The 27,766-nt window shown below is 51.8% G+C and overlaps 2 protein-coding genes across 3 annotated transcripts in view; one reads left to right on the top strand and one right to left on the bottom strand.

Annotated features, from left to right (window-relative positions):
* On the top strand, nucleotides 1-7,809 carry ARHGEF16 (Rho guanine nucleotide exchange factor 16). Its single transcript, XM_069874482.1, has 14 exons — nucleotides 1-575; nucleotides 1,139-1,190; nucleotides 1,593-1,762; nucleotides 1,857-1,913; nucleotides 2,189-2,349; nucleotides 2,931-3,083; nucleotides 3,620-3,749; nucleotides 4,459-4,533; nucleotides 5,431-5,523; nucleotides 5,818-5,972; nucleotides 6,230-6,439; nucleotides 6,730-6,803; nucleotides 7,037-7,138; nucleotides 7,230-7,809. The coding sequence occupies exons 1-14, from the start codon at nucleotides 27-29 to the stop codon at nucleotides 7,367-7,369; spliced, it is 2,121 nt and encodes a 706-aa protein (XP_069730583.1). The 5' UTR covers nucleotides 1-26; the 3' UTR covers nucleotides 7,370-7,809.
* A 2,815-nt stretch (nucleotides 7,810-10,624) lies between these two features.
* MEGF6 (multiple EGF like domains 6) overlaps nucleotides 10,625-27,766 on the bottom strand; it is a 78,592-nt gene continuing 61,450 nt past the window's right edge. For both annotated transcript variants that reach the window (XM_069874597.1, XM_069874598.1), the window contains 23 exons: nucleotides 27,048-27,176; nucleotides 26,763-26,897; nucleotides 26,501-26,635; nucleotides 23,961-24,086; nucleotides 22,733-22,864; nucleotides 22,191-22,319; nucleotides 21,657-21,791; nucleotides 21,151-21,279; nucleotides 20,513-20,641; nucleotides 19,700-19,828; nucleotides 18,807-18,935; nucleotides 18,211-18,339; nucleotides 17,565-17,693; nucleotides 17,102-17,230; nucleotides 16,313-16,444; nucleotides 15,263-15,391; nucleotides 14,578-14,706; nucleotides 14,271-14,399; nucleotides 13,964-14,092; nucleotides 13,319-13,447; nucleotides 13,098-13,226; nucleotides 12,498-12,629; nucleotides 10,625-12,367 (listed from right to left, as the gene is read on the bottom strand). In XM_069874597.1, coding sequence (XP_069730698.1) covers nucleotides 12,312-12,367; nucleotides 12,498-12,629; nucleotides 13,098-13,226; nucleotides 13,319-13,447; nucleotides 13,964-14,092; nucleotides 14,271-14,399; nucleotides 14,578-14,706; nucleotides 15,263-15,391; nucleotides 16,313-16,444; nucleotides 17,102-17,230; nucleotides 17,565-17,693; nucleotides 18,211-18,339; nucleotides 18,807-18,935; nucleotides 19,700-19,828; nucleotides 20,513-20,641; nucleotides 21,151-21,279; nucleotides 21,657-21,791; nucleotides 22,191-22,319; nucleotides 22,733-22,864; nucleotides 23,961-24,086; nucleotides 26,501-26,635; nucleotides 26,763-26,897; nucleotides 27,048-27,176 — 2,918 coding nt within the window. In that variant the 3' untranslated portion in view covers nucleotides 10,625-12,311. The remainder of the gene's footprint in view (nucleotides 12,368-12,497; nucleotides 12,630-13,097; nucleotides 13,227-13,318; nucleotides 13,448-13,963; nucleotides 14,093-14,270; nucleotides 14,400-14,577; nucleotides 14,707-15,262; nucleotides 15,392-16,312; nucleotides 16,445-17,101; nucleotides 17,231-17,564; nucleotides 17,694-18,210; nucleotides 18,340-18,806; nucleotides 18,936-19,699; nucleotides 19,829-20,512; nucleotides 20,642-21,150; nucleotides 21,280-21,656; nucleotides 21,792-22,190; nucleotides 22,320-22,732; nucleotides 22,865-23,960; nucleotides 24,087-26,500; nucleotides 26,636-26,762; nucleotides 26,898-27,047; nucleotides 27,177-27,766) is intronic.

The raw sequence follows: 27,766 nt of genomic DNA, 5'->3' as shown, positions 1-27,766 counted from the left end.
CTTCCCTGGTTGCCTGTGCCGCCCTCATGTCCCACAGTCCCAATGGCAGCAGTGTGGATGAGGAGGCCTTTCTCCTGGAGTACCGATGCCACCCGGTGCGGCCGGAGCCTCCCAGTCCGACCTCCTTCCCTGGGAAGCGCAGCTCTGCCATGGCGCCTGATGCCACCTCGCTCTCCCCGCTGGGCTCTCCCACCTCGGCCGAGCCTCGCCGCATCGTCCTCAGCACGGACAGTCCGGCTGCGCTGAAGCTGGGGACCCAGCAGCTGATCCCCAAGGGCTTGGCTGTCTCCACCAAGACCAAGAACACCCCCTCCCGGCACCAGAGCTTCGGGGCAGCTGGGTTGAGCCGGGAGCCTCTGAGTCCTGACCCAAAGCAGGTGCCCGTTCCCAGCTTCTCGGTGGAGATGGAGGATGAGGATGGAGGAACCCTCAAGCGCAACCTGAGGAACATGTCTTACCGTGCGGCTATGAAGGGCCAGGACATGGAGCCGGAGCCGGTGAGCGCTGTCCCGTCCCTGAAACCTGTGTCGGAGGATGGTAGCGCTCCACCTGCCCGCAGCCCTGGCAGGAACAAGGTGGGTTTGGCACCTGTTGTTATCTGATCGTCCTCAGGCTGGGAAGCCCCTACTTTGTGGTGTTTGTATCTGAGCCTGGGGACGCGACCTGTGCTTTGGGAAGCCTGCATGTCCCCAGCGAGCGCGGAAATAGCTGCCACGGCTTTTGTGTGGAGTGTAACTGGCTGCTCCAGGGCTCCTGCTTGTCGTCGGGCAGCTTGGGCATGTTTGCAGGGTGGGGTTGGCCGGGTGTGTGGCTCAGAGTTGTACACAAACATGGGAGAAGCAGGTCTGGGGAAAAGGAGAGGTGAGCACAGGCAAAGTCCAGGCAAGAGACAGATAGATGTGAAAAGCAGCAGCATTAACTATGGAATGGTTTAGATCATGGCCCTGATAATGCAAGGTGAAAGCTGAGTCACCTCAGGAAGGCAAACAAAAGCTCAGACAGAAACCAGGCTGAAAGAACAGGATGGTGGTTGCTGACAGTTGTCCTGTAGGCAACTTCTCTCCTTTCCCAAAGGAGCAAAATGCTTTCCTGGGCCACAGGAATGGGGTAGCTGCAGCGTGTTCTCCTCTCCTTGCAGAGAACCTTTGGGCGGAGGCGAGTGCAGAAGCGTGGTGGCTCGTTCAAGGACCGTGAGTGCTGCCTTCCTTCTACCTGAGCTCCACCTTCCCCTCTGCCTTGCAGCTGGGTGTTTCTCAGCAAAGCAAATCCCTGGAATCCCTTTGCCACATGTGCTGCTGCTCATCCCTGGCCTGGGGCCATTCCTTCTGCCTCCCTTTCCCCCCTTCCTCCAGCAAACAGCAGGAGCACTCCCAGCTTTGCTCGCTCTAGGCAAACACAGAAGAGCTGTGCGCTGGTTCTGGGAACCTGTTGGGAGTGGGAGCTGCAGCTTATTTGTTGCTGTGCAAAGTCCAGCCTTGGGGAGGTCCCAGCTTGCTGATGAGCATGGCAGGGCTGATGGGGTGAGGCGGTGGTGGGGAGGGAAGCATGAGCCACAGCTGGGAGAGGCTTTGCTGATCTCTTGTCTTTTGCAGAGCCCCGGCTGTACCAGGAAATACGTGAGAGAGGGCTGAACTCCATCAGCCACGAGTCAGATGACGATCTGCTGGAGGAATCCATCCCTGAAGAGCCGTCCCTTCTGGATTCCTCTATTGTGGTGCGGAGCTATCGCCCAGCACAGGTGACCTGGAGCCAGCTCCCAGAGGTAGGGGCAGCAGCCACAGCTGTGTGTGCTTGAGAAGCTCTCTGAGCTGTTAAACAATCTATTAGCCCCTGCTAATCTTGGCTCCTGCCCACAGGTGCTGGACGCAGGCATCCTGCAGAAGATATCCCCTGAGGAGCGCAAACGGCAAGAGGTAAGGAGCCTCAGGTGTGCCTGGGAGCACGGGGTAATTGCAGGAGGTTTGTGGGGGCTGCTGCTTCCAGCAGCTCTGGGGCTGGGCAGTGCTGGGAGGACTTGCCCACATGTTTAGGGTGGGAAGATGGATACTGCCTGTTGGAGCAAAGTCATTTCCAGTGGCTTTGTGGCAATACAATATAAATAAGTTATAGTAAGTTTTAATTCAGGGCCTTGTTCAGTCAGTAATAATCCAGTTCATATGGTTATATCTTCACTGCCTGTCTTTTTCAGGCAATGTTTGAGATCATCACTTCTGAGTACTCCTACCTGCACAGCCTGGGCGTCCTGGTGTGCCACTTCAAGAGGTCGGAGGAGCTGAAGGAGACCATGACCCAGACGGAGCACCACCATCTCTTCTCCAACATCAGTGACGTCCTGACGGTCAGCACCAGGCAAGTGGGGCTGTTGATACAGGGCTGGGACCAGGAGGAGGGACTCTGGAGCTGTGGCTCAGCACCCTGGCTCCGGCACAGCCAAAAGCAGAAGGTGGCGAGGCAGGGGCATGGGGTGGCTGAGCAGCTGCTTTTTCTAGTGGGTTGGGGATTGCCTGGTGAGGAAACTGCCTGCAAAGAGCCAGTGTCAGTGTGGCATTTGATTCCTGTGTGGGGAGCAAAGGCCTCGGGAGCTGTGTCCGTGTGGGAAAGCAGCGGGAGGAGAGTGCAGGTGGGGCTGTGGCAGCCTGGGAACTGCTGCAGAGGTGTTGAGGGCTTGTGGCAGCCAGGCAGAAATCACCACAGTGGGGCAGAAAGGAATCTTGCAGAAGCGGAGGAGGGATCTTGAGTGGGAATGGAGAAAGGGAACGCAGCCCTCGAGCTCCCCAGCCTACCTCTGGAGTGGAGGCGTGTGTCTCTGAGCTGTGCAGAGCTGACCTCATGGAGAAAGGGGTCCAGGGCCTTTTCTACTCTGGGATAGGTGGGAGAAAGGTGGAGCGGGAACAATGTTAAACATTTGGTTGTTTTTTTCCTCTCCTTAGATTCTTTGAAGACCTAGAGAAGCGCCACCAGGAAAACGTCCTAATTCCTGATATCAGTGACATAGTGGAGGAGCACGCCTCCCACCACTTCAGTCCCTACGTCAGCTACTGCTCTAACGAAGTCTACCAGCAGAGGACTCTTCAGAAGCTGCTGTGAGTACTGCTGTGAGCTCAGGCTTGCAAAAGAATTGTTGTGTCCTTTTCCCTAAGCAAGGTTCTCTCCTTTCTGAGCAGAGTTCACCTCCTAGACTTCGCTGTGTCTTTGTTGGGTGGTTAGGATGTGATGTGTGTTTTTCTGCCAGAAGGGTGAAGGATGGGGAGAAGTGGGGATAGCGCTTCCCGTGCTGCAGTCAGAAGGGTCTTGCCAAGGTTGTTAACACAGAGGGATGTGCTAGGGACGTGTATGGATGCTGGTTATCTCTAGGTCGTCGTGGTGGTACAGGTCAAGGTTGTGTCTGCTGTTGGCTTTACCCACCTTTTGGTGGACTGAGCGTCTCTAGGTGTTTTTCCATCACCTGCTAACACATCAGACCCTCTCTTGCCCCGGCTTGTGTGCTTGGAGCTGAGCAGGCTGCCATGGGGCACCTGCAACAGATCCTTTGCTGCCCTACGTATCTCATGCATGGAAAGCTGCTGGAAAATCTTGAACTGCAGAAGAGAGTTAATGGAGTTCTCTTGTCCTGTTCCAGAACAACAAACCCCTTATTTAAAGAGACCTTGAAACAAATTGAAAGGAAACCAGAGTGTGGAGGCCTGCCAATGATATCATTTCTCATTCTCCCTATGCAGAGAGTAACACGGCTTCCTCTGTTGTTGGATGTAAGTAAGTCAAATGGTGGCATCACTTGGCGCTTCCCAAGAAGTGACTGTGTTAGACCCTTCTTTGGTTTGCTCAGCTCAGGACAGCCTTCTGCTTGGACTCCATCCCTCTGGAGCTGAGGTTGGAATGCCTGAACCTGTATTCAGGATTTTCATCCAGAGCAGTTTGCTTCTTGTGGGTGTCAGATGTTCTGGTTAAAGCTTTGTAGATAACTTTTGGCATCCTAGTGCCATCCGTCTGAGGGACTGGAGGTTCTTCTGTGCCCCAGGCTGTGCCTGGATACCCAGGGTGGGGTGGCACAAGTCTCCTGTTTATTTCATGGTCAGGTGGCCTAGGAAGGGAGAGCAGGTCTTGCACAAGCTCCATTGAAAATCCAGGACTTCTGGAACTTCTGGACCCAGGTGCCCTACACAGCAAAACTACTGCATGTGGGATTTCTAGTAACAGCTCCTGGTCTGTAAGGAGCTATGGGATGCGTGCTGCATTTGGTGACAGGGATGCTCAGGCCACATCTGATGTGGAAGCCCCAGCAGAGACCAGTTTCACAGCTACAACACCGTTAAACCTTGCTTTGAAGGCAGTCCAGCTGCCAGGCTGACTGTGGGGAAGGGCTCAGGCATGTGTTATGTCCTGGAATCCCAGGGCAGCGGTTGATGTGCAGTTCTCTGTCTTGCAATGTCACTGAAGTATATTATCTTGAAATTCTAGACTGTCTGTCAAAAAACAAAAGCATGCACTGCAGCGTACGGAGCTGCCACCAGAGCTCTGAAAGCCATCAGCAAGGTGAGGTCCGGCTGCCAGCTCTCCACTCTTAGTCCTTCCAGTGCTGTCACTTTGCCACCCGAGCCTCTCAGTTCTCCTCCCTACATGGGTTCACTTGAGATTTCTCTGCTCCAAATTAGCTGTTGGATCTACACATCTTCTCCCTTGCTCACCTTTTTAACCTGATCTTGGTTCTTTTTCATATCTTGTCATGTTTTCCTTCTTCTTGGGGCCATATTTTGTTCTTCCTTTCATTGTTGTTGTCTCCAGGAGTGCTCTCCTTTCTCAGGGTCTCTCTTGAGGCGACAGCAAGATCTGACACTTATCTTGCCTCAGTTTTTGGAGATGTAGGTCAAGAGCAAAGGGTAGAGGAGTACAGGAACTTGGCTAGTGGTCGTTCTCTCAAGCCAATATGCCATGGAGATTATGGCCACCAAAGCAGTGGTAGCAGCTCTTCCTTTTGTCCCTCTGGCTCTTGGCAATGTGCTCCTGCCATTCATCCAGAGGGGGAACAAAATGCATGCCTGACCAGGCTGTGCTGGGGCCAGAGTACCATGTGGTGTTGCTTCATCTGGAAGTCCTTCCCTCCAACTGATCAATCATTCTCCTCCTGTCTTAACCTCCTCTCTTCAGATGATTAATTCTGCCTCTTTGTGAAGTTCAGTTTTGGTGTGGGTTTCACTTTGGTCCCTCTCCAGGCAGAGGAAACGTGCTGGCTCTCTCCTAGAGATCTTCCTGGCAGGAGAACCTCCAGCTGCCTTTCCCCAAATCTGACTTGAAACCTGTGCTGGGATTTGGCAGTTTCTGCTCTTTGGAGCAGCTACCTGACCCTTTGAAAGCAGAACGTGTGCTCTTCAGAGGACAGACGGGCTCAGCCTTTTGCTGTTCTCTGCTCAACTTGGTTTTTAATTTTTCTAGCTGGTCAAGAACTGCAATGAGGGAGCCCGTGCCATGGAGAGGACAGAGCAGATGTACACCCTGCAGAAACAACTGGGATTTGGAAAGAAGAAGGTGAGGATTTGTGGAAGTTGGAGAGGAAATATTCTGGGTTGTGCTGTTAGAGGGGGACATTCCAGGGGTGTCCCTAAGCTGTCCTGGGGATCCTTGATCTGCTGCAGCATCACAGCTTCATGCCCAGGGTGAATATTTTTCTGTGGTTGTTGTGACTTAAATACAAGACTCTGGGTGGGGTGAACAGACAGCCCCAGGGTCCCCACTGCGAGGTCAAATGCAGCCCCTTGATGTGATTTTCCCCGCTGCTTGTGACACAGGTGATACGTGAGCCTTTCCCTTGCTCTGTTTCAGCCTTTCCCACTGATCTCTGCTTCCCGCTGGCTGCTGAAGAGGGGGGAGCTGTACCTGCTGCTGTCAGAAGAGGCTGGCATCTTCCGCCGAGGGGCCGGCAGGCTCTGCTACCTCTTCTTGTTCAATGATGTCCTGATCATAACCAAGAAGAAGAGGTAAGACTGGGAACAACCCCTTTCTTAGAAAAGGATTGGAGGGGGATAAAAACCCCTCAGTTTCCCAGCGTGTGAAATTCTCGAGATTGCCCTGCTTTGACCTTAATTTGTGGGTGGCTGGCAGGTCTGCTGTGTCCCAGCCCTGGGCACCAGCTTGGTCGCCTTGGTGCTGCCCAGTAATTGTCACCCACGGGGTGCTGGGAGGCATCTCGGTCCCTGTCGGCAGCATCGAGGTGCCAGTCCCATCCTTGCTGCAGCGAGGAGAGCTACACGGTCATGAACTACGCCACGCTGGACCAGATCACGGTGGAGAAGATCGAGAACACGGACCCACCCTCCCCTCCTCCCAGCAAGAGCGGCAGCAGCAGCACGACCCGTGGTGTGGCCGGAGGGCACCTGCTCCGGGTGGTGATGGAGAAGGACAGCGAGGGCCGGCGGGAGGAGATTGTGCTGTCAGCAGAGACACTGTGAGTGGCCGAGTGGGGTTTTGCAGAGTGCCTGTTCTTTTTTCCCTGCCTCTCTCTTTATTTTTTTCCCTGCCTCTCTCTTTATTTTTTTCCCTGCCTCTCTCTTTATTTTTTTCCCTGCCTCTCTCTTTTTTTTTTTTCCCTGCCTCTCTTTTTCCCTCTCCAAATTAAGCAAAGTGTTCATTTCTTCACTTATACTTTTCTGTTTGTGATGAATTTTCATGTTGAATGCTCAGATCAAATGTGGGTGCTGTCCCTAAGACTTTGTTATGTGGGCTTTCCCTCTGCAGGAGTGACCGTGCACGCTGGATCGCTGCGCTGATGCACCGAGGGAAGGAAAAGCCTGATCCCATTCCTAAAGGAGGTACCACTTACCCTGTCCTTACCTGCTTCTGATGGAGAAGGGGCCAAGGATGTGTGTTGAGGGAGAAAACTTGGAGTATCATGCCCTGCTCCTTAGGAGCTCCCTCCCAGTAAGTTATGGGTACCAATAAATGTTAAATACTCTTCCTAGGAGGCACAGCAGAATTCTAGGAATGCCTCACCCTGAGCAGCAGGGCTGTAGCTCCTCCTGACTGTCCCTGCTGTCCTCTGCAGATCTGAGCCAAGTGGAGATAACCCACGCGTACCTGGCGAAGGAGGCGGATGAGATCTCCCTGCAGCAGGCCGACGTCGTCCTGGTGCTGGGGGGAGAGGATGGTGAGTGTTGGTACTGGGGAGAAGAGCTCCTGGGAGCCTGGAGACCCCACCTGGCCCCTTCCTCACAGCGTCTCCGGCTCTGTTCTCCCAGGCTGGTGCTGGGGGGAGCGGCTGAGGGACGGGGAGCGCGGCTGGTTCCCCGAGTCCTGCGCCCGGCAGATCACCAGCCGCACGGCCGTGGAGGGCAACGTGCGCCGGATGGAGCGGCTGCGGGTAGAGACTGACGTGTAGGCTCACGGCCACGGAGATGCTGCTGTCAAGGCTTATTTCAGGGGTCCTCAAACCCCTGCAGGCTGAGCCCATTAGAAGATGGGAGTGGGAGATGCTCCTGCCTTGGATTTGGTGTCTGGAGCAGGCACAGGGACAGAGCCTGGTGCCCAGCACTGACCTTTGGAGCAGCTCGTTAGTGGGAGACTCAGTGTCTGGATGCTCCTGGCCAGGCCAAAGTGCATGAGAAGTTGTTTATTGTGTTCCCTCAGCCCGGGTTAAGGAAGAAGAAGAAAGAAGAAAAACAAAACAAAAAAAAAGGCAACAAAAAATTTAAATTACAAGTTTATACAGATTAAAATAAATTCTGGTGGGAAAAGCCAAGTCATTTATTGGGGGTTTTTTTATCTGTTTGTTCTGTTCCCTTAAGCTGTGGTTACATCAGACAGGGCGGAGGTAAATAAAAATAAATAAATAAATAAATAAATTTGAATAATAAAAAAAATTAAAGATAAATTCTGCTTTTTTTCCACAGTGAAAGTTGTTTGTTTATTTTTTTTTTAAGCTGTGGTTAAGTTACAAAGGGGGAAAAAAATTAATAAAAAATTAAAATAAATAAATAAAAATTTTATTCAAGTAATAACAAAAAAATTGAAATAAATTCCACTGCAAAAAAAAGCAAAGTCATTCATTTGGTTTTTTAAGCCATAGTTAAGTTAGAAGGGGAGAAAAAAAAAATAAAAAAAAAATAAAAAAAGTTTCGTTCCACTGTGAAAAGCAAAGTTGTTTATTTGGTGTTTTCAAGCCGGGGTTAAGTCAGATGGGGGAAAAATAAAAAAAAAAATAATAAATAATTTTACTTAAAATAAATAATAATAAAATAATTTCATTCCACTGCTAAAAGCAAAATCGTTTATTTGGGTTTTTTCAAGCCGCGGTTAAGTCAGACGGGGGAAAAATAAAAAAAAAATTAAAGAAGTAATTTTATTTAAAATAAACAATAATAAAAAAAATTTCATTCCACTGCTAAAAGCTGTCGTTTATTTGTTTTTTTCAAGCTGCGGTTAAGTCAGATGGGGGTAAAAATTAAAAAAAAAAAATTTAAAAGAATTTTTTTAAAATAAAAAAATTTAAAAAATTTCATTCCACTGCGAAAAGCAAAGTCGTTTATTTGGTGTTTTCAAGCCGCAGTAAAGTCAGACGGGGGAAAAAAATGTAAAAAAAATAAATTTGAAAGAAATAATTTTATTTACAATAAATAATAATAAAAAAAAATATCATTCCACTGCGAAAAGCAAAGTCGTTTATTTGTTTTTTTCCAAGCCGTGGTTATGTCAGACGGGGGAAAAAATTAAAAAAAAAATTTAAAAGAAATAAATTTATTTACAATTTATAAATAATAATAAAAAAAGTTTTATTCCAGTGTGGAAAGCAAAGTCATTTATTTGGTTTTTTCAAGCCGCGGTTAAGTCAGCTGGGGGAAAAATTAAAAAAAAAATTAAAGAAATAATTTTATTTAAAATAAATAATAAAAAAATTTCATTCCACTCCGAAAAGCAAAGTCATTTATTTGATTTTTTTTCAAGCCGCGGTTAAGTCAGACGAGGGAAAAATTAAAAAAAAATTAAAAGAAGTAATGCTATTTAAAATAAATAATTAAAAAAAATTCATTCCACTGTGAAAAGCAAAGCCATTTATTTGGTTTGTTCAAGTTGCGGTTAAGTCAGACAGGCGAAAAATTAAAAAAAAAAATTTAAAGAAATACGTTTATTTAAAATAAATAATAATAATAAAAAAATTCATTCCACTGTGAAAAGCAAAGTCGTTTATTTGGTTTTTTCAAGCCGCAGTTATGTCAGACAGGGGATAAAATTAAAAAAAAAAATTTAAAAGGACTAATTTTATTTAAAATAAATAATAAAAAAAAATTCATTCCACTACGAAACAAATCATTTATTTGGTTTTTTTCAAGCCGTGGTTAAGTCAGACGGGGGAAAAATTAAAAGAAATATTGTTATTTAAAATAAATAATTAAAAAAAAATCATTCCACTGTGAAAAGCAAAGTCATTTATTTGGTTTTTTGAAGTCGCGGTTATGTCAGACAGGGGAAAAAAAATTAGAAAAATTTAAAAGAAATAATTTTTTTTAAGATAAATAATTAAATACATTTAATTCCACTGTGATAAGCGAAGTTGTTTATTTGGTTTCTTTAAAGCCACGGTTAAGTCAGATGGGGGAAAAATTAAAATAAATAATTTTATTTAAAATATAATAATAAAATAATTCCATTCCACTGCGAAAAGCGAAGTCATTTATTTGGTGTTTTCAAGCCGCGGTTAATCAGACAGGGGAAAAATTAAAAGAAATAATGTTGTTTAAAATAAATTAGAGAAAAAAATTCATTCCACTGCGAAAAGCAAAGTCATTTATTTGTTTTTTTCAAGCCGCGGTTAAGTCAGACGGGAAAAATTAAAAAAAAAAAAAAATAAATAATTTTATTTAAAATAAATAATAATTAAAAAAAATTTCATTCCACTGCGAAAAGCAAAGTCGTTTATTTGGTGTTTTCAAGCCGCTGTTAATCAGACGGGGGAAAAATTAAAAGAAATAATGTTATTTAAAATAAATAATAAAAAAATGTCATTCCACTGCAAAAATCAAAGTCGTTTATTTGGTATTTCAAGCCGCGGTTAAGTCAGACGGGGGAAAAATAAAAAAAAAATATTTAAAATTAATAATTTTATTTAAAATAAATAATAATTTAAAAAATTTCATTCCCGTGCGAAAATCAAAGTCGTTTATTTGGTTTTTTCAAGGGGGGGAAACAGCAGGGGAACCGGGGCTGGAACCGGAGCAGGAGCGGGGCTGGGAACGGGGACAAACTGGGGAGCAGCAGAGGTGGGAACGGGGCTGGAGACTGGGAAGAGGCTGAGGAGAAACTGAGGCAGAGAACCAGGCAGCAGCGGGGCTGAGAACGGAGAGAAACTGGGCTGGGGATGGGGAGAAAGCGCCCAGAAACTGGGAGGAAACTGGAGAGGGGCTGAGGAGGAGCCGGGGCAGGAGAACCTGCTGGAAATGGGGGAGAAAACAGGGAATGGAGGGGTGAGGGGGGAATGGGTAGGGACCGAGAGGAGTGGGGAGAACCAGCTGGGAGCCGGGCTGGGAACAGGGGAAAATGGGGAGAAACGGGGCAGGGAACCGGGTGGGGGACGGCGCAGCAGCTGATTAAAAAGCTGCACATTTCAAGGGTAACTGACAGAGACCATAAAAACAAACTCAGTGACGCTTTCTGTTTATTTAACTGTGGAAGAAGTAAAATTTTTCATCAGTGCTAAATTAGAGGAGATGGGATCCAAAAAGAGTGGCGCTAGCAGCATGGAAACAGGAAGAAAAACTATATTAGGAAATAGGAATGGGGGAAAAGATACATCATGATAGAAAAGGTACAGGTACAGAGTTGCTGTGGCTGCTATCAGAACGATGCTCAGATGTGTGGATCACTCCAAGCAGCTGCCAGGAGCTCAGCTCAGGGTTTCATGCTGTAACCGGACAGGATCCATCTATCGTGATGCTTAAGGCCAGGCTAAGTTTTTGTGCTCTCGTGGAGCAGAGCCCAGGACATAGATACCTGTGCAATGGTCACTTAAAAGCAAATGTAACAATCCATACGATATACGATTGTCTGGAGAGTCGGTAGCAAGACTGGCAGGGTCCGTCAGGGCTGTTTGGCACGTGGACAACATCTTTGATAGGAATGGTTGGACTCGATGATCCGGTGGGTCTCTTCCAACCTGGTTATTCTGTGATTCCATGATTCTATGATTCCTACTCCCTGGTTACCAATCACACAACCTTAATTACACAATTCTGGTCCTTCACTACGGACTTATATTAACATTATTTCTTCACAAGAATGGTACGTAATGCAAAAAAATACTGTTAAGGAAGAAATAAAATAAGAAAAAAATTAGCAAAAAAAATTACAAGTTATATACAGATTAAAATAATTTCCATCAGGAATGGGAATGGGGTGTTCCCTGCAGCTGCAGGGTGGCAGCTGAGGCTTTGCCACAGCTCTGCTCTCCTGGCTGAGCCTGGAGCCGACTGCAGCCTCCTGGCTCTTCCTCCTACCTCCAGCCCGGCTCCTGGGTTCAACTGGGATGGAGACGTAATGCAGGAGTCAGAGCTGGGTGAGAACACTTAAACAGGGATTTGCATTTACCGGACCACGCAAGAGCTTTGTGCCTGTCCATACAGATTATTATGCCTAATTTAGGCTTGCTTTTTGGTGAGCAAACACCATGTGCAGCCCACAGGGGCTGAAATGCTCCTGGCACCCTGCAAATCTCATCAGGAGCAGACAGTGCTGCCAGCCCGACACCTCTCACTGGGAATGCAAACTGGGAGCACCGCAGACAGGAGAGGGTCAGGCTGTAGGCACAGGCTCCGCAGAGGGGGAGCCCAACGTCTTTTCCCCACGGCAAATCTTGATTTACAGTTCAAGACCATTGCAAATTCAAATTACAAATAAAAATCCAAGTGAGGTGGCGCTTCTCCAGGAGGCACGATGCCAGGCGAGGTTCTGACAGTGCTGTTGAGCAGTTTCCCATAAATATTGTTGCATAAATACCTGGAGGGGGTTGACCGTAACTTCAGCTCCCACGAGCTGTTCCAGTCCGCTGACCAGAAGCAATCACTTCTGAACCGTTTGGTCCTTCTGGAGCCTGGCTGAGGCTGTGTGCTGGTGCCCTCAGCGAGTGCCCCAAGGCCACCCCGTGCCGCTGCGGTGATCCGGTTACTCTCGGTGCTTCAGCCTCACTCAGACAACTCCAAAAGCAGCAGCTTAGTCTGTCACAAATTGATAACTGCTCACGTGGCTTGTAAACAAGATTGTTAAATCGGTCCTTGGCTTTTTCAGGTGGCTGCTCGGTCGCACGGAGGGAGCGCTGCTGGTGGCTGCAGGACCTAGTGCTCGCCCGGCCGGAGCAGAGGGGACCCGGTGGGTGCCGGGAGCTGCACAGCTGGAAGGGAAACCACGAGAGGTCAGTCCTTGTGTGCCACAGCATCCCCTGTGGCAGCTGCTTCTGCATTAGGATCTCCCCACCGCGTGCCCCCGGGGGTACTCACTGTGGCACGACGCCTATACGTTACCTTCCCGGCACGTGGGCCCCAGGTAGCCGCTCAGGCAGCGGCACTGGCCGTTGTGGGCGTTGCAGTAGGCGCTGCTGGGGGCACACTGGCAGCCCAGGCTGCAGTCGGGGCCGTACTCGGTGGGCCGGCAGTCTGGGGAGGGGGCAGAGAGGTGCTCGGGCTGCTGCCGTGGCTGAGCAGGAACGCTTAGACTTTCCTGCTGCACCACAGGCAGAGCTCGCGGTGGAGGCTGAGGGCCAGACAAGGCAGAGACCTTTTTGCCTCACCCAGCCTCCCCACCTGTTCTCAATACAGGAGATCAGAGCATCCCAAAACAAGGTGTGCCTTCTGCATTTGAGCCTCAGCCTTTCGACTCTGCGGAGCTAAACACACGGGCACTGGAGGCTGGGGGTGCATTTGCACTCAGAGCAGGGGCTGAAGTGGTGACTACCACTGTTCAGATGCCCTCTTGCTCTTTTAGAGGGGACACAAAGGAAGAAACCCTCTTCCATGAGAATTCAGCTGTAACAAGAGAGGTTTTGCACCCATTTTAGGACTCTGCTTCTAGTGCCCCTCTTGCACTGCCCCTTTCTCACCTTCCCAAGCTGTGGCTCCACTCACCTGAAGCGCACTTGGGGCCGGTTTTCCCTGGGGGGCAGAGGCAGCGCCCCGTGGCTGGGTCGCAGGGCACGTTGCTGCCACAGTCGCAGAGCTGCTGGCATCCTTTGCCGTATGTTCCCTCCTGGCAGCCTATTTTGAAAGGCGAGAAACAGCACAGGCACTACACGACCGTGCCCTGGGGTTGCGCTTGTGTCTGGGGAAGCTGGAGGAGAGTGGGGTACCTGTCTGACAGCGCTCGCCACGAAGCCCATCGGGACACTGACAGCGACCTGTGGCTGGGTCACAGCCTGCTCCGTTATCGCAGTCGCAGGGCTCCTGGCAGCCAGCTCCATGGAAACCCAGCGGACAACCTGGGATGGAGCCAGGGGGAGAGTGCATTAAAGCCCACATGGGTTGGACACAGGCTTGGCTGCAGACAGCCTCTGCAGCAAAGCCTCTGTCAGCCCACCAGAGAGAAGCAGCGAGCCTTTCTCTCTACCCAGTGCCTGAATGAATGCTGCTGTTCTCAGAGCAGAGGACCAGCACCCTGCAGCAAGCCTGGCTTGCACAGCGCAGCGTTTCAGCTCCAAAGCGTTTGCTCAGCAGTGATGTACCCGGCTGCCTTGGAATGACACCTCTGTGTCACAGAATGGTTTAGGCTGGAAGGAACCTTTAAGATCATCCAATTCATGCAGAGAACAGGAATTACCTTCTCTGTGTTTATCTGCAACCTGGGGAGGGTTCACTAGAACACCAAAAAGGAAGGAAGAGCCCAGCAGTGCACACAGCCGTGCATAGGACCTTTGTCCTATGGTCCTGCTCTCCGAATGAGCTTTAGGAAACTGTCCCCTAGCAAAGCCAAAGGTCTTCACAGTGCCACAACTCACTGTGTTCGCACAGGGGCCCGTAGTGGCCCGTGGAGCAGCGGCAGGTGCCCGTCACCGGGTCACAGGTGGAGTTGTGCAGGCAGGCGCAGAGGAGCTGGCAGTTGGCACCGTACATTCCTGGGGGACATCCTGCAGGGAGGAGACAGTGGTGGAGATGCTCAGCAGCTGGAGAGCCGGCCCACCTCCTGCTCTCTGTAAGAGCTGGGATGTGGTAGGGCAATAGAAATTGGACCCAGTATGAAGCAACGCTGAGCGAGCTCTAGAGTTACTGGGCCAGTGCGGGACAACGCATCCAAGCCAGGCTTACCTAATTCACAGGATTTCCCCGTCCACCCTAGCGCGCAGGCACAGGAGCCGTCAGCTGGATCGCACAGTCCCCCGTTGCGACAGGAGCAGGTCTGCTGGCAACCCATCCCGTACCGGTCCTTCTCACAGCCTGGGGGACAAGAGGAGGTGGCAGCAGGCATACAGAAGGTGGCACAGCTTAGGCAGGAGCACCCAAATGCAGACAGAGGAGCTGGGGCAGGGAAATCGGTTCCTATTCAGGACCTTCTCCAAACCACTGCCTGCAATGCCTGCTTGTCCCCATGCAGGTTCCTGCAGCTGATATTTACCTTGCTCACAGTTCCGACCGACTCTTCCCGGTGGGCAAACGCAGTCTCCGGTGACGTGGTGACAGGTAGCGCCATCCCCGCAGGAGCACAGCCCCACACAGTCCTTGCCGTAGCGACCAGAAGGACATCCTGGTGGGAGGAGAACCCGGAGCTGCCTTGGTCACGCCAAAGCACGGCTCACCGTGTCGGCAAGATGGAGAGGAAAAAGGCTTCACAACGGCACAGAGCAAAGCAACAGGGCACAAGGCGAGGCTGGAGGAGGCTGCAGCCCTGTTCCCAGCGCACAGGATGCCTGCTAGATCAGGACCAGAGCTTTTAGGTTTCCTTCTGTTGCAGGAGCAGAGCATTTTTAGCAGAGACACAGCAGTACCATGATGGCACGATGCAGAGACTGCTGCGGCAAGCCTTCCAGAGCGGAGAAATCATTTTGGCATAAGACAAATGGAGCAAGAGAATAGTTCTGTGGTTCAGACAGACAGCAAAGAAGATCAGCTGCAGCTGCATTCCTACAGTAAGGCTGGCATCACGTACACCAGCTCCCGTGCTGAAGCAGGGAGGGCACAGCAGGTAGGGCAGGTGGCAAAGAGAGAGAAGGAGCTCTTCAGGAGTCAGGCACTGGCTGAGTGCAGGATTGGCACCCATCACCGTTCTCCTCCTGCGAGCTCGGATCCCCTCAGGCACTCACGGACACTGCAGTCGGCGCCGATGTAGCCAGGCGGGCAGTGGCACATCCCGGTGGTAATGTCACACTGGCCCCCGTTCCTGCACTTGCAGGGCCTTTCGCAGTTATGGCCGTACCACCCCGGGGAGCAGGCTGCGGGGGAAAAAAACAATGGTCTCAAGTCTAAAAAGGGGAGAACAATGTCCAGCCACTCTGGAAAAACCCACCATGTGGATTCAGACAGGCGTTCCAACAGAGAGGAAGCTCTGCTGGGAGGCGGTTGTGCCAGGCTGGCACAGTCAGTGGGTTGCTGATCTGCTTTCTAGCACAGAGCTGCTCCAAAACACACAGGGCGTGGGAGTCAAGTGCATGGATCCCTTGGCATGAGCTGGTTGTGTCAGACGTGAGCCACACATCAGAGCCAACATGAGCGAGCCGTGCTCAGAGAATCACATGGAATCACAGGATCATGTAGGTTGGAAAAGACCTTTAAGATCATCGAGTGCAACTGTAAACCTCACACTGTCAGCTTCACCACTAAACTACATCTGCAAGTGCCACATCCACGTAGCTTTTAAATCCTTCCAGGGATGGTAATTTCACCACTTCCCTGGGCAGCCTCTCCCAGTGCTCAACAGCCCTTTCCATGAAGCAATATTTTGTAATGTCCAGTCTAATCCTCGCCTGGCACAACCCAGGTGCCTCTGCCCTCCATGCAGCACACATTGAAGTGCAGGAATGTAGCACTAGCTCTGAGGGGTTGGCTGTTCAGCAGGAGCCACAGAAAACCCAAAAAGGACTTTAAAGTAACCCACATGGCAACCAAGCAACAGCACCAAAGAGCTCCAGACTGCTCAGATCCTCTCTGCTGAAGATACAGTGGGTAAATGTCCCACAATGCAAAACCAAAATGGCAAGAAAGCCTGGCCTGAGCACAGATGAGAATGATGCCAACCACTGGGACGGCAGTGATGGCTCTGATCCGTCACCGCTGATGCTGCCGGCACTGGTGTGGCCTCGGGCAGCAACGTGCAAAGGTCTGTGAGGCAGAAGAGAACACGAGCGTGGACTCACCCAGCTGGCAGGCAGGACCATGGGAGCCAGGGGCGCAGAGGCAGGCGCCGGTGACCGGGTGGCACTCCTGGCTGGCTCCGGCGCACTGACAGATCTGAGCACAGCCCTCACCGAAGGTCCCTGGCAGGCAAGCTGTCAGGAGAGAGAGCACCGAGGCGACTCAGGTTTGCTTAGAAGAACCTATCCAACCCCTCTGTGCAAGACTTCCCCCCACCTGTTTTTTTTGGCTAGGATTTAAGAAGCTTTTTTATGACAATGAAGGTTTTCTGCCACCCAAAAAGCAAAGGGACCTGGTTCCCAGCACCCAAGTGGTTCGCTGACTCCAGGAAAGACTCTGACTGAAGAGAAAACTGAGTACTTAAAGGTGTTAGATGCCTTTTACAATGCTAGCCCTGCCTCCCCTCATATTCCCACAGGCTTCCTTCCCCCCACACATGCAAGCACTGCAAATACACCCTTGTCCCCTGGGTAAAGAATGCGCTCGCATGCCTGTGTCGCTTCCAGACTTGCTCATACCCACAGGAGCTCCTTTTAATATTGATTTATTGCTAATCCTCTAGATAAATATATAGCTCTGATTTCCCACTTGGCTCCCTGTGCTTCGCTAACATTTTGCAGGCATGCACCCAGCTGCCAAACTGTGAGCTGCTCCCTGGCACGTGATGCCATTGGGGTTTTCTTTTTTTTTTTTGTTTCTTTCCCCTCCATTTTTTCGTAGTAACTGCTTGAACGGTCATGTTCCCAGAGCCTGTCAGCAGAACCGCAAGTAGATCCCTCCCTTCTTCATACGTTTTTCACATGCAGAGCCCGTAAAGCCTGGCGGGCAGCCGCAGCGGCCGGTGATGTGATCGCAGGGCACTCCCCGGGGACAGGCACAGCGGCTGGCACAGTTCTTCCCAAACGAACCTGGCAGGCAGGCTGTGGGAAAACAAGCAAAGAGACATAAGCCTCCTGACTGGCTTTCAAGTTATTGTTAATGCCTGAAAGGCTTTAGAGGTCCAGGCCAGCGCCTGCCCTCTCACCCGGCTGCCGCACGCGGTGCTGAGCCAGAGCCTTGGTGCAGCAGCTGGCTAGACAGCAGTTTTTACAGGAATCCAATTCAGGACAAGCTGTCAGCTCCTCAAAACATTGGCCACAGTTTGTAACTCTTATTAAAAATGAAGTTTCTCTCCTTCCCAGGCTTTGGCAGGAGCCTCGGTTCTCCCTGAGCCAGGGCCGTACCCAGCGGCGCCTGGATGAGGTGCTGGCTCACCTTTCTCGCAGCGCCGGCCCCTCCAGCCGCGGGGGCAATCGCAAGTACCAGTAACGTGATGGCACGACACGTTGTCCCCACAGTCGCAGTGCTCTTCACAGCGCGCCCCGAACAGTCCGTCTGGGCAAGCTTCAGAGATGCAAACATGGGAGAGATGACAAGTTACAAAGGAAAGGCAACGTGGAACTTCTTTCATAGACTCATAGAATGGTTTGGGTTGGAAAGGACCTCAAAGCCCACCCAGTTCCACCCATGGGTAGGGACACCTCCCACTGGATCAGGGGCTCCAAGCCCCATCCAGCCTGGCCTTGAACCCCTCCAGGGATGGGGCAGCCACCCCTGCTCTGGGCAACCTGGGCCAGGGCCTCCCCACCCTCACAGCAAAACATTTCTCCCTAAGATCTCATCTCAGTCTGCTGTGACCCCTGCGTGTCCCACCGCCTTCGGGAAGGCAGAAAGCACAGTGGTGGGCAGAACTGGGGGCAACTTGGCCAAAATCACTGCGCCTGCGATCTCTCTCCCTGTGCTGCTGGAATCCAAATTGTATGTCTTTGCTTTGAAATCCCCTGTCCCCCGGAGCACCCCCAGTGCAGGACCAGGGCCCTGACCCCGCACCCCCAGTGAGCATCCCCCGTGCCCCACTTACGGCGCTCGCACTTGTCTCCCGTCCAGCCCGGCTGGCAGATGCAGTGGCCCCGCTGGCGGTCGCAGAGCCCCCCGTGCTGGCACTCGCAGCGCTGCCGGCAGTCGGCCCCGTGCCGCCCCTGCGCACACTCTGGGAGGAGGCGCATGGTGAAACAGCCCCAGAATGCTTGGAAAGACCCTCTGGAGCTCATCCCATCCAACCCTCCTGCTAAAGCAGGGTCCCCTCCAGCAGCTGCCCAGGATTCACATCCGGACAGGGTTGGGTTTCTCCCAAGAAGGAGACTTCACGCCTCCCTGGGCAGCCGGTTCCAGGGCTCCATCACCACCACAGCGAAGAAATTTTCCCTCCTGTTCGGGTGGAACTTCCCGTGCTCCAGTTTGTGCTCGATGCCCCTTGTCCTGTCGCTGGGCACCACTGAGCAGAGACCATCCCTCTCCTCCTGCCCCGATCCTCTGGGTATGGATCAGCACTGATGGGATCCCTGTCACCCTGACCCCCACACGTCTCAAACGCGTGTGGGGCAGGACCCCAAACCCTTGCTCGCAGCCCTAGCACCGTGCACACCACCCCGGCCTTCAAAGGAAAACGTTACTCACCCAGCTCGCAGGCCAGCCCCGTCCACCCCGCGGGGCAAGCACAGAGCCCTGTGGCAGGGTCACACGTGCCACCGTTTTGGCAGAGGCAGCGCTGGCGGCAGCTCCTCCCATAGAAACCCACTGGGCACACTGGGAAAAGCAGGCAAAATGTCCCAGTCAGAACCCAGCTCCGAAGGCAAACACTGCTGGCAGCCTGCTGAAGCGATAGCTGGGTGGTGGGGACTAACCACAGCCTTGAGTACTTGCAGGGAGAGGAGCTAGCAACACCTTGAAGCTTTGTAGCCGCGCACATAAAGACATTAACTATTTTAACCTGCTCAGGTAAGAGGCAGTGATCACACAGGGCACTGGGTGCCCAATTTCTTTAGAGCTTTTGTGGCTCTGGTGGTGGCAAATGCATCAAAGAGGAAAGGTTGGGCGAGTTCAGCAGCCAGGGGTGGTGCTCAGTGGTGCCTTCAGTCCTGAGCTGCAGAACATCTTCCTCTCCTAGACCCAGGTAGTGCTTGGCAAAGATAAAAAAAGCCATTCAACCACATGAATAGTTGTTCTTTCACACCCAGTTACACTGAGCTGTTCCTAAAGGCATCGCTGACTTGGTCTGGGAACGCTCAGTGCTGTGGACGATCAAGCTGTTCCTCTGGATGCTGCTAAGGAACTGCAAGTCACTGCAATTTCTGGTGCTCCTGGAGAGGAGACCTCCCAGCTTCCCTCTTGGTGAACGAGTCAGCGTTGCATGGCTAATTGCCATCTCAGCTGCAATCTGCCCTTGCTATCGTACTGTCTCAGCTTTTCGTATGGGAGACTCCAGCCCACCCATAGAAACAGCATTTTTAATGCAGACTGGCAGAGGGAGCAAGCAGCCTGGCTTAGGAGTTGCCTGTGAGGTGCGTTACCTTGCTGGCACGTGGGTCCCGTCCACCCGGCTGCACAGAGACATCGGCCGCTGACGTGGTTGCAGGTGGCGTTGTTGAAACAATTGCACGTCTGGCTGCAGTTCTCACCGTACTTGTTCTCCTGGCACGCTTTGTGGGAGCAGAAGCAGGCAGAGCTGTTAGGTAGCAGGCATGGATTACATCAGCCAGCCTCCTCCTAACCACCCCAAAGGCAGCCTAAGTTGGGTTTTACGGTGCTACAGGAATAATGTCTGTATTGTACAGGTGTCTGACATCCAAACACCAACACTGCTGCCATTTTACATATTTGGGATAGTTCTGCTGCATGTCCAAGCCCTCTTTACATTCACAGAATCATAGAATGTTTGGGCTGGAGGGGACCTCAAAGCCCATCCAGTCCCACCCCCTGCCATCTCCCTCTCCTTTCTTTGAGCTTAAAACCATTCCCCTTGTCTTATCCCTGCATGCCCTGATCAGGAGCCTCTCCCCAGCTTTCCTGGAGCCCCTTTCCATACTGGAAGCTGCTCTAAGGTCTACCTGCAGCCTCCTCTTCTCCAGGGTGAACAACCCCAACCCTCTTAGCCTGTCAACAACAGTGCGCTCATCCAGAGCCCCCCCCAGCGAAACCAAATACTTCTCTGATGCACAGAATTAACCTCCAAGTGGAGAAAATCATACACAGGGAACAGATACCTAAACCTCCAGTCTCTATAACCTCGCAGCAGAAGAGATGGTGAGGGCTCTGGAGCACCTTGCAGAGGGGCTGCTCCTGCCTGGCTCCATCCTACCCGCAGCGGTGACGGCGACACTTACCCTGGCCGCAGCGGGGACCATCCCAGCCGGGGAGACAGTGGCACTGGCCCGACACAGGGTCACAGTGGGCACCGTTCAGGCAGTCACAGGCTTCCTGGCACTCCAGTCCATAAAATCCATCAGGACAAGCTGCAGAAAACAAAAGATAAAATCTCACAGAATGCCTATACAGAGACAACAGGATCACAGAATGGTTTGGGTTGGAAGGGACCTCAAAGCCCACCCAGTCCCACCTCTGCCATGGGCGGGGACACCTCCCACTGCATCAGGGGCTCCAAGCCCCATCCAGCCTGGCCTTGAACCCCTCCAGGGATGGGGCAGCCACCCCTGCTCTGGGCCACCTGGGCCAGGGCCTCCCCACCCTCACAGCAAAGCATTTCTTCCCAATATCTATGTATTTAATCCTTGTTTACATTCCATTAGTCTTTGTTTTTTTCCCCTAGACCTTTTCCCTTCAGAATTAAAACCAGACACTTAGCAGCCCATGGACACATGGTTTTCTCCACCAGCATCCCGAGGGATTCTCTTTGCTGTAAGAGGTTCGCAAAGTCACACAAGGAGCACAGACCGTGCTGGCGAGGAGAGTGGGGTCTGTGGGAGCCGCTGACTGTGCTGGGTGCCCTGGCACAGGTACTCACCATGCTCGCAGAAGGTTCCTCGCCAGCCCGGGCTGCAGGTACAGGCTCCGCTGACGTGGTCACAGGCAGCTCCGTTGTCACACTGGCACCGGTGCCGGCAGCTCAGCCCAAACCATCCCCCCGGGCACTCTAGTGAGCAGAAGCAAACGAAACTGAGAGCCTGTTCTTTCCTGGCATCCCCAGGAAGCTGCGCTAAGGCAGGAGCTCAGGCTCTGGATGGGAATAACAGGATCTGCCAGCTGCTTTTTTCCTAAGGACCCGTGGGCTCTACCCTACCCCTTACAGACGTGCACCCACATCACCCGGACACCCCTGGGACAGGACTGGCAACTCCACAGACGGGGCACGGGCACTGAACCAAGAGGCATTACTGGAGAAATCTGCACCGCGGCATCCCCTGCTCCCTTTGCAGGGAGAAGGCAGGAGCCTCCTCGCTGCCTGTGTGATGCCTTTCCCCTGGCAAATGGCTCCATCCCACTTGGCTCGGCTCTGAGGGCAGCACTCACTGTCTTGGCAGCGGGTGCCGGTGTAGCCAGCCTCGCAGACGCACTGTCCCGTGGCTGCGTCGCAGCTCCCGTCGCTGCTGCTGCTGCAGTTGCAGGTGTGAGCGCAGTCAGGGCCCCAGCGCCCGGTGTCGCAGGCTGAAATACATCAGGGAAAGGACCCTCAGCGGCGTGTGCTCCGCTTGCTCAGCGTCTCTGGTGAGCAAAGGCGCAGGCACAGCGGCAGATTACAACTGCTCACTTGGGGAAAAGGACAAAGGTGGTGGTAGGTCCTCAGAAAACCCAGTGGGACACTGAGAGCAGGTGCTACGGTAGCAAATATTTGATGTGAATTCATTCTGTGAGCAAGCCCACTACAGAAAGGCAAGCGGCAGCCGGCAGCACCAGCAGGACAGAGCGAAGAAACCTAAAGGATTACAGAGAGAGCTCTTTCTGGCAGAGGAAAACACAAGGATGACAGGGAAGCGAATCCCAGCGCAGCTTTGCAGAGGGCAACGTCTTCTAGAGGTGACGGACAGCGAGCAGCGGGTACGCTACCTCTCTCACAGTTAGTGCCCGTCCAGCCCGGCGCGCAGCTGCACGTCCCCGTCACAGGATGGCAAAGTCCATCGTTCCCGCAGCTGCAGCTCAGCTGGCAGTCTGGGCCAAACCAGCCAGGCGGACACGCTGCCAACGGAGACACGGACTAACTGCAAACGGCTGCCGTGACGCCGCGGCGAGGGTTCCCTTCTGACAGACCCATCGTGCTTCTGCAGAGCCACCTCAAGCACCGACACGCCTCGTCCCAGCGTGGGTGCTCAGCTCTGGGCTGAATGGGGTGAGGGGCTCAGGGTTTTAGGGTTTTACCTCCCTTCCTGCAGACGCAAAAGTTGCCACGGTGAAGGACTAAGGGGATTTCTAGGGAAGAACCCAGCCTGCGCCCCAAAGTTTGAGGCAGCGGAGGCGTGCACGGCGCTGAGCCCGGCTCTGATGAGGCTTCGTGGGGAGCCGGACACTCTGCTCACCAGAGCAGGTACTCCAGGCCAGCCTAAACACCCCTCATTCCAGCTGGAGGCAGCACGAGGAGAGCGAGCACTCACCGTCCTGGCAGCGAGGGCCGGTGTAGCCGGGGGCACAGAGGCAGGATCCCGTAGCGGGGTCGCAGCTGCCGTTGTTCGCACACTCGGGACATATCTCCTGGCAGCCCAGTCCCCACTGGCCCTCAGGGCAAGCTGGAGCGGGGGCAGAGAGAGAACACAAGCAGGCATTGGGATCACAGACGAAGCGTAAGAGGGAAATATCTGTTTTCTGGTCCCTTTCTCATTCCTGTCTATGCTTCACGCAAAACATGGACTCTTGTTTGGCAACACATGGCTACTAGGCAAGGGCAACGCTGCTTTATTTGTTTTATAAACAGTGTGTGAGCCCTCCTAAGTGCTACCCTGATCTCACTCCAGTACTTCCATGTCAATTTTGGATTCTGGTAGGGAGCTACAAGGGCTCCACACTAGGAAATGGTGTTGCTGGCAAAGGGTCTTGGCAGCTGTGGCCCCACTACTGGACAGCAAGTTAGTCAGCATTCCCAGACCTGCACTCAGCAGCAAAGAAGACGCAAAAGGAACAGATACAACTCGGGCAGGAATCCTTGTTTAACTGCTCCTAAGCTGCTCCAGAGCCTGGAAAAAAGTCATTTCAAAATGTATAGTAAGCACTGTGCATGTGGGTTTTATTGCTCGGTCAAGCTATTAGGAGCAGGATGTCTATATATGACTAACATCTTCCAGCTGCTGTCATACTGTAGAGTCATGTAAAAGCTTTTGATTTAGGATTCTCTAGCTTTCCAGCAGTTATGGAGTAATATGCCAAAGGCAATGAAAAATACATGTCAGTAAAGGAAGATCCTTTCCTGTGTTAAGGTCTGCAACAACTGAAAATATCATAGAATCACAGACTTGTGGAATGGTTTCGGTTGGAAGGTAACTCAAAGCCAATCCAGCTCCACCCCCTGGATCAGGGGCTCCAAGCCCCATCCAGCCTGGCTTGAACACCTCCAGGGATGGGGCAGCCCCACTGCTCTGGGCAATATCTTCATCTTTTTTAATGTGCATGTTGTTTTCCTCCTTGTACTTCACTCAGCTCCAACAACAGAGCCAAGCCAGCTGAGGCGGTTGTTTAAGACTCACCATCAAAAGCCACTTTTTTTCTAATTTCCCATGAAGACAATTCCAATCACGCTACAGGTTTTAAAAACTGATTTTAGCCAAAGAAAAATAACAGCTCTACGCCTAAATCCCTACCTCAGCGCTTTTGCTCCTGCTGCCTCCTCACCTTGGCCGCAGTCGTGTCCCGTCCAGCCTGGCGGGCAGAGGCACTGCCCCGTGCTCCGGTCGCAGGGGGCTCCACCGCAGGAGCACGACTGCCGGCAGCCGACCCCGAACTTCCCCTCTGGACACTCTGCGAGGAAAACGAGCAGTGTGAAACCTGCAGTGTGTTTCCCAAGAGAACATTACCGACCAGAGCCCCCCGAAAGGCTCCCACACTGCAGAGGGAGACAGCGCTCGTGGCCTGGATGTGAGCGCTCTGCTATCCACACCCACCACCCCTGGCAGGGGCTGGCAAAAGCCTGTGACAGCTTTAATATCTTAAAAAAACACCTTAGGATCAGATAAGTGGAAGACTTACATGAGATGGGTCCCGGTTAACGATCATCTTTTATGTGGTCAGATAATAGTGCAATTTATTATCATGTCTTTTGAATGAGGAGCTGGACATTTAATTATATTTAGAAGTGCCAAGCCTGTGGTTTAGAGATACTGCCAATAACTGCGGAGAGATTGGGAGGAGGTGACCAATGAATGAACTCAGTAGGTGATTTTTGAGGCACCGATCACCACACACCCATAAAGACCCCGTGGAGCATGTGCTGAAGGTGCAAGGAATGACTTGCCATGTATTCTAATTACATATAAATTTGTGATTACATGCATGATGAACAATGTATGCCTCTGAAATCTGGGCTTTTAAGAAGCAGGTACATTGATGCAACGCAAAAAGAAGGAACAACCCCATCCACAGGAGGAGAAAGCGCTTTCTCTTCTCCTTGCTCTGGATGCCAGGGTGGTACTGTTGACACCAGAAAGCTCAGTTCCCTTTTTATACCCCATAACACAATCTAGCAGCCAGCTAATTCCGTGCAGACTGAGGCCCTCAGACCCAAAGATCCTTAAACTCCGCTCAAGTCTCCCAAGAGACTCGTAGCCCTTTCTGTTCACCGAAGCCAGTGTTTGGTAAGGCTTCAGCAGATGCAAACACACCAGCATTCACGAGTCACAGAGAAAAAGGGCACCAGCACCTAGGCTGCAAGTGACACAGTGGAGTTTTTGTTATTCCTCCTCTTTGCTAATTGATGGCAGATGTTTGTCTTCACCCTTTAATAATTTCCAGATCAGAACAACAGCCAAGAGCCTACTATTTCTATACAAATATTTGTGTTATTTCCTGTGACTCTCTCCTACAAGGCTTAAGGCCCTTTCTTATTCTTTTTAAAAATATCCTGACCGAAAGCGCCCAGCTCGGCGAGGGGCCAGGGGCTCCGCAGGCAGCAGCGTCCCGCCGCGTGGCAGGGGCTCGGGGCTGCCAGGACCCCTGCGTGGGGGCACAAGCTCCGTACAACCTGATTGCACCTCTCCCCTCAACACGATTCAGCTCGGTTAGCGCTTGCTGGCGCTGGAACCTTTGGTGGCAATCTGCAGCTTTTGCTGTGCCCAACAGACACCTACATTCTATCAAGCTGTGGTGTTACGCAAGATAATCATGTGCTGGCAGCTTAATTAGGTTAATAGCTGTAACCTCTGGGTTGGATGTGGGTGGGGTGCTCAGTTATGGGTAACTTAATGTAGAAGCTCTTGGGATGCTTGAATCAAAATTCGCGTGCTGACTGCCTTACTGCAATGTGTCCTCTTTGACTCTCCGAATGCAGCGTGTCCTCTGGTGGGGAGTTCAAGAGTCCAACATTTCACATCTCCTGTTGGATCTGACCCGCTGAAGTGCGATTCTGAAGGAGACACCCTCATGAGAGGAGGGGGCTGGTTGGCTTTTCTACTGCTGAGGCTGGCACAAGTCACTATTTTCCAAGAACTGTGTTCACGTTGTGCAATCATCCCCTCATGCCAGTGACTCACTGCCTTTAGGGCCACTCAAAACACCTTTGAAGAAAGTCAAGCTCTCCAACACCCCAGTTATCTCCCAAGATCTTGAAAAGCTGTGGCCTCAGAGCTTGCACGTTACCCTGCACACAGAGCTGGGCAGTTTGGTTACTGCCAACCGGCCCCTCACGTGATAAGCAGAAAACCACTCTAGAAGGTTCATACAGAGGCAGAAGTTGAAATCCTAATGTAAACGAAATGTAAAGTTTTCTTTTCCACTTGCAGATCAAAGAGAGTTTCAATATGGAATAGAAAACGGAGTAGAAAATATGATACTGTTCTGTGGGGCACTGATTGCCTAGAAGTAAAAAGACATCAAAGTCGGGGAAAAGATAACTGGATATCTATCACCTCCATCTACAGAAGCCGAGATGCCCAAGTGCCAGGATAAAGCAAGACCTTGTTCTCCTCTGAATCAGACCCATTATGCACGAGCGATTCTGCTTCCCCACTTTAAAGAGATCGCGGTGTTTGTGCTGCTGCAAAAAGCAGCTCCTGTGTCCTCTAAAGCCATTTCAACCTTCACTCATTAGACCAGCCCCGGTGGGCTGGGGGCTGAGACAGCACAGAAGCAATTCTGAAAGCCCTTTCATGTTGTGCTGCAAAGGAAAAGTGGCACGTGTGAGGAACCATGTGCTCCCAGCAGGCTTGGAGCTACCTTACCTTGGTGGCACCTCTCCCCGTGGAAGCCTGGGGGACACTCTGTCTGGCACTCCCCGGTGACGTGGTCACAAGGCACTTCAGGAGAGCAGCTACATCTCTTCTGGCAGCCCTCCCCGTAGTAACCCGGGTCACAGCCTAAGACACGAGAGGCAAGACAATCTTATGCGGGGGGTGGAAAGCAAGCAGAGCTTCCCCCCGAGAAAACTAGCCAGGGGAAAAGAGGCTGCAGGAGGAGAAAGGGGGTTGCTCTTGGGCAACTCACTCGTCTCGCAGCGCTTGCCACGGCAGCCGGGTTTGCAGCGGCAGGAGCCGTCCCTGCGGTCGCAGTCCTGCGTGTTGTGCTGCACACAGCGACATTCCTCGGAGCAGCCGGGGCCAAACGCCCACTTGGGGCAAACTGGTGCAGAGGGAAAGAGCTGCCAGTGACCCGCGAGGCAAGGGACAGAGACTTTGCCACCCAGCACTGTCCTTTCCCAGGGAAGGCACCTAGAAAGGCTGCAAACCCACAATAACACATATATAGTAAAGAAGATGAGGACAAACATACCTAAATGGCAGTACCGTCCGTATAAGCCAGGATCGCACAGGCAGGCTCCGTAAATCCGATGGCAACGCCCGCGGTTGGCACAGTTACACTTTTTCCTGCATTGTTTCCCAAAAAATCCTTTAGGGCAACCTAGTAACAGAAAGAGATCTACTGGGAAGATGAGCCTATTTCATCTTCTTGTTTTATTTCCAGCAGACCACAGGGAAAGCATCCCAACCCCAAACTGGACAGCATCAGAAACAAACCCAGAATGTGGCGAGGGTTGAAAGAAGGCTGGGTTGTTTTCTGACCAGGAATGTGTTTGTGTCTCTGTGCAATAAGTTAATGATAAGAGCGATCGGATTCCCTACATCAGCTCAAAATCAGGTTGCCGCAGCAGTCAGCCCTCCTGCCTCCACTTGTGCTCCACTTGCTGCTGCTCCAGCCCTACGTGGGGCCTCGAGGGCCCCCACCAGCCCTGTTCCCCACTTGAAACGCTAACACTGGCTGTGCTGAAATGCACCCTGCAGGGCTCCGGGAAGTCAGTTTTATCGTATGTGAGAAAGTAATCCACGAGGCTGCTCCTATTGATGAGTAACAGTGATATTTGCACTATTAAGGGAATAGAATTATTGTTCTTTCTCTGTTATGCTAAAGATCTTAATATTAGAAGCACATGGCAGACAGATTGTGTCAGCAGAAAGCTCTGGCCAGCATCGGTCCAGGCAGCATCGCCTTCT

The sequence above is a fragment of the Phaenicophaeus curvirostris genome, chromosome 22, assembly GCF_032191515.1.
Source record: "Phaenicophaeus curvirostris isolate KB17595 chromosome 22, BPBGC_Pcur_1.0, whole genome shotgun sequence".
Classification (NCBI taxonomy): Eukaryota; Metazoa; Chordata; class Aves; order Cuculiformes; family Cuculidae; genus Phaenicophaeus; species Phaenicophaeus curvirostris.
This window is presented reverse-complemented; position numbering and strand designations above follow the sequence as displayed.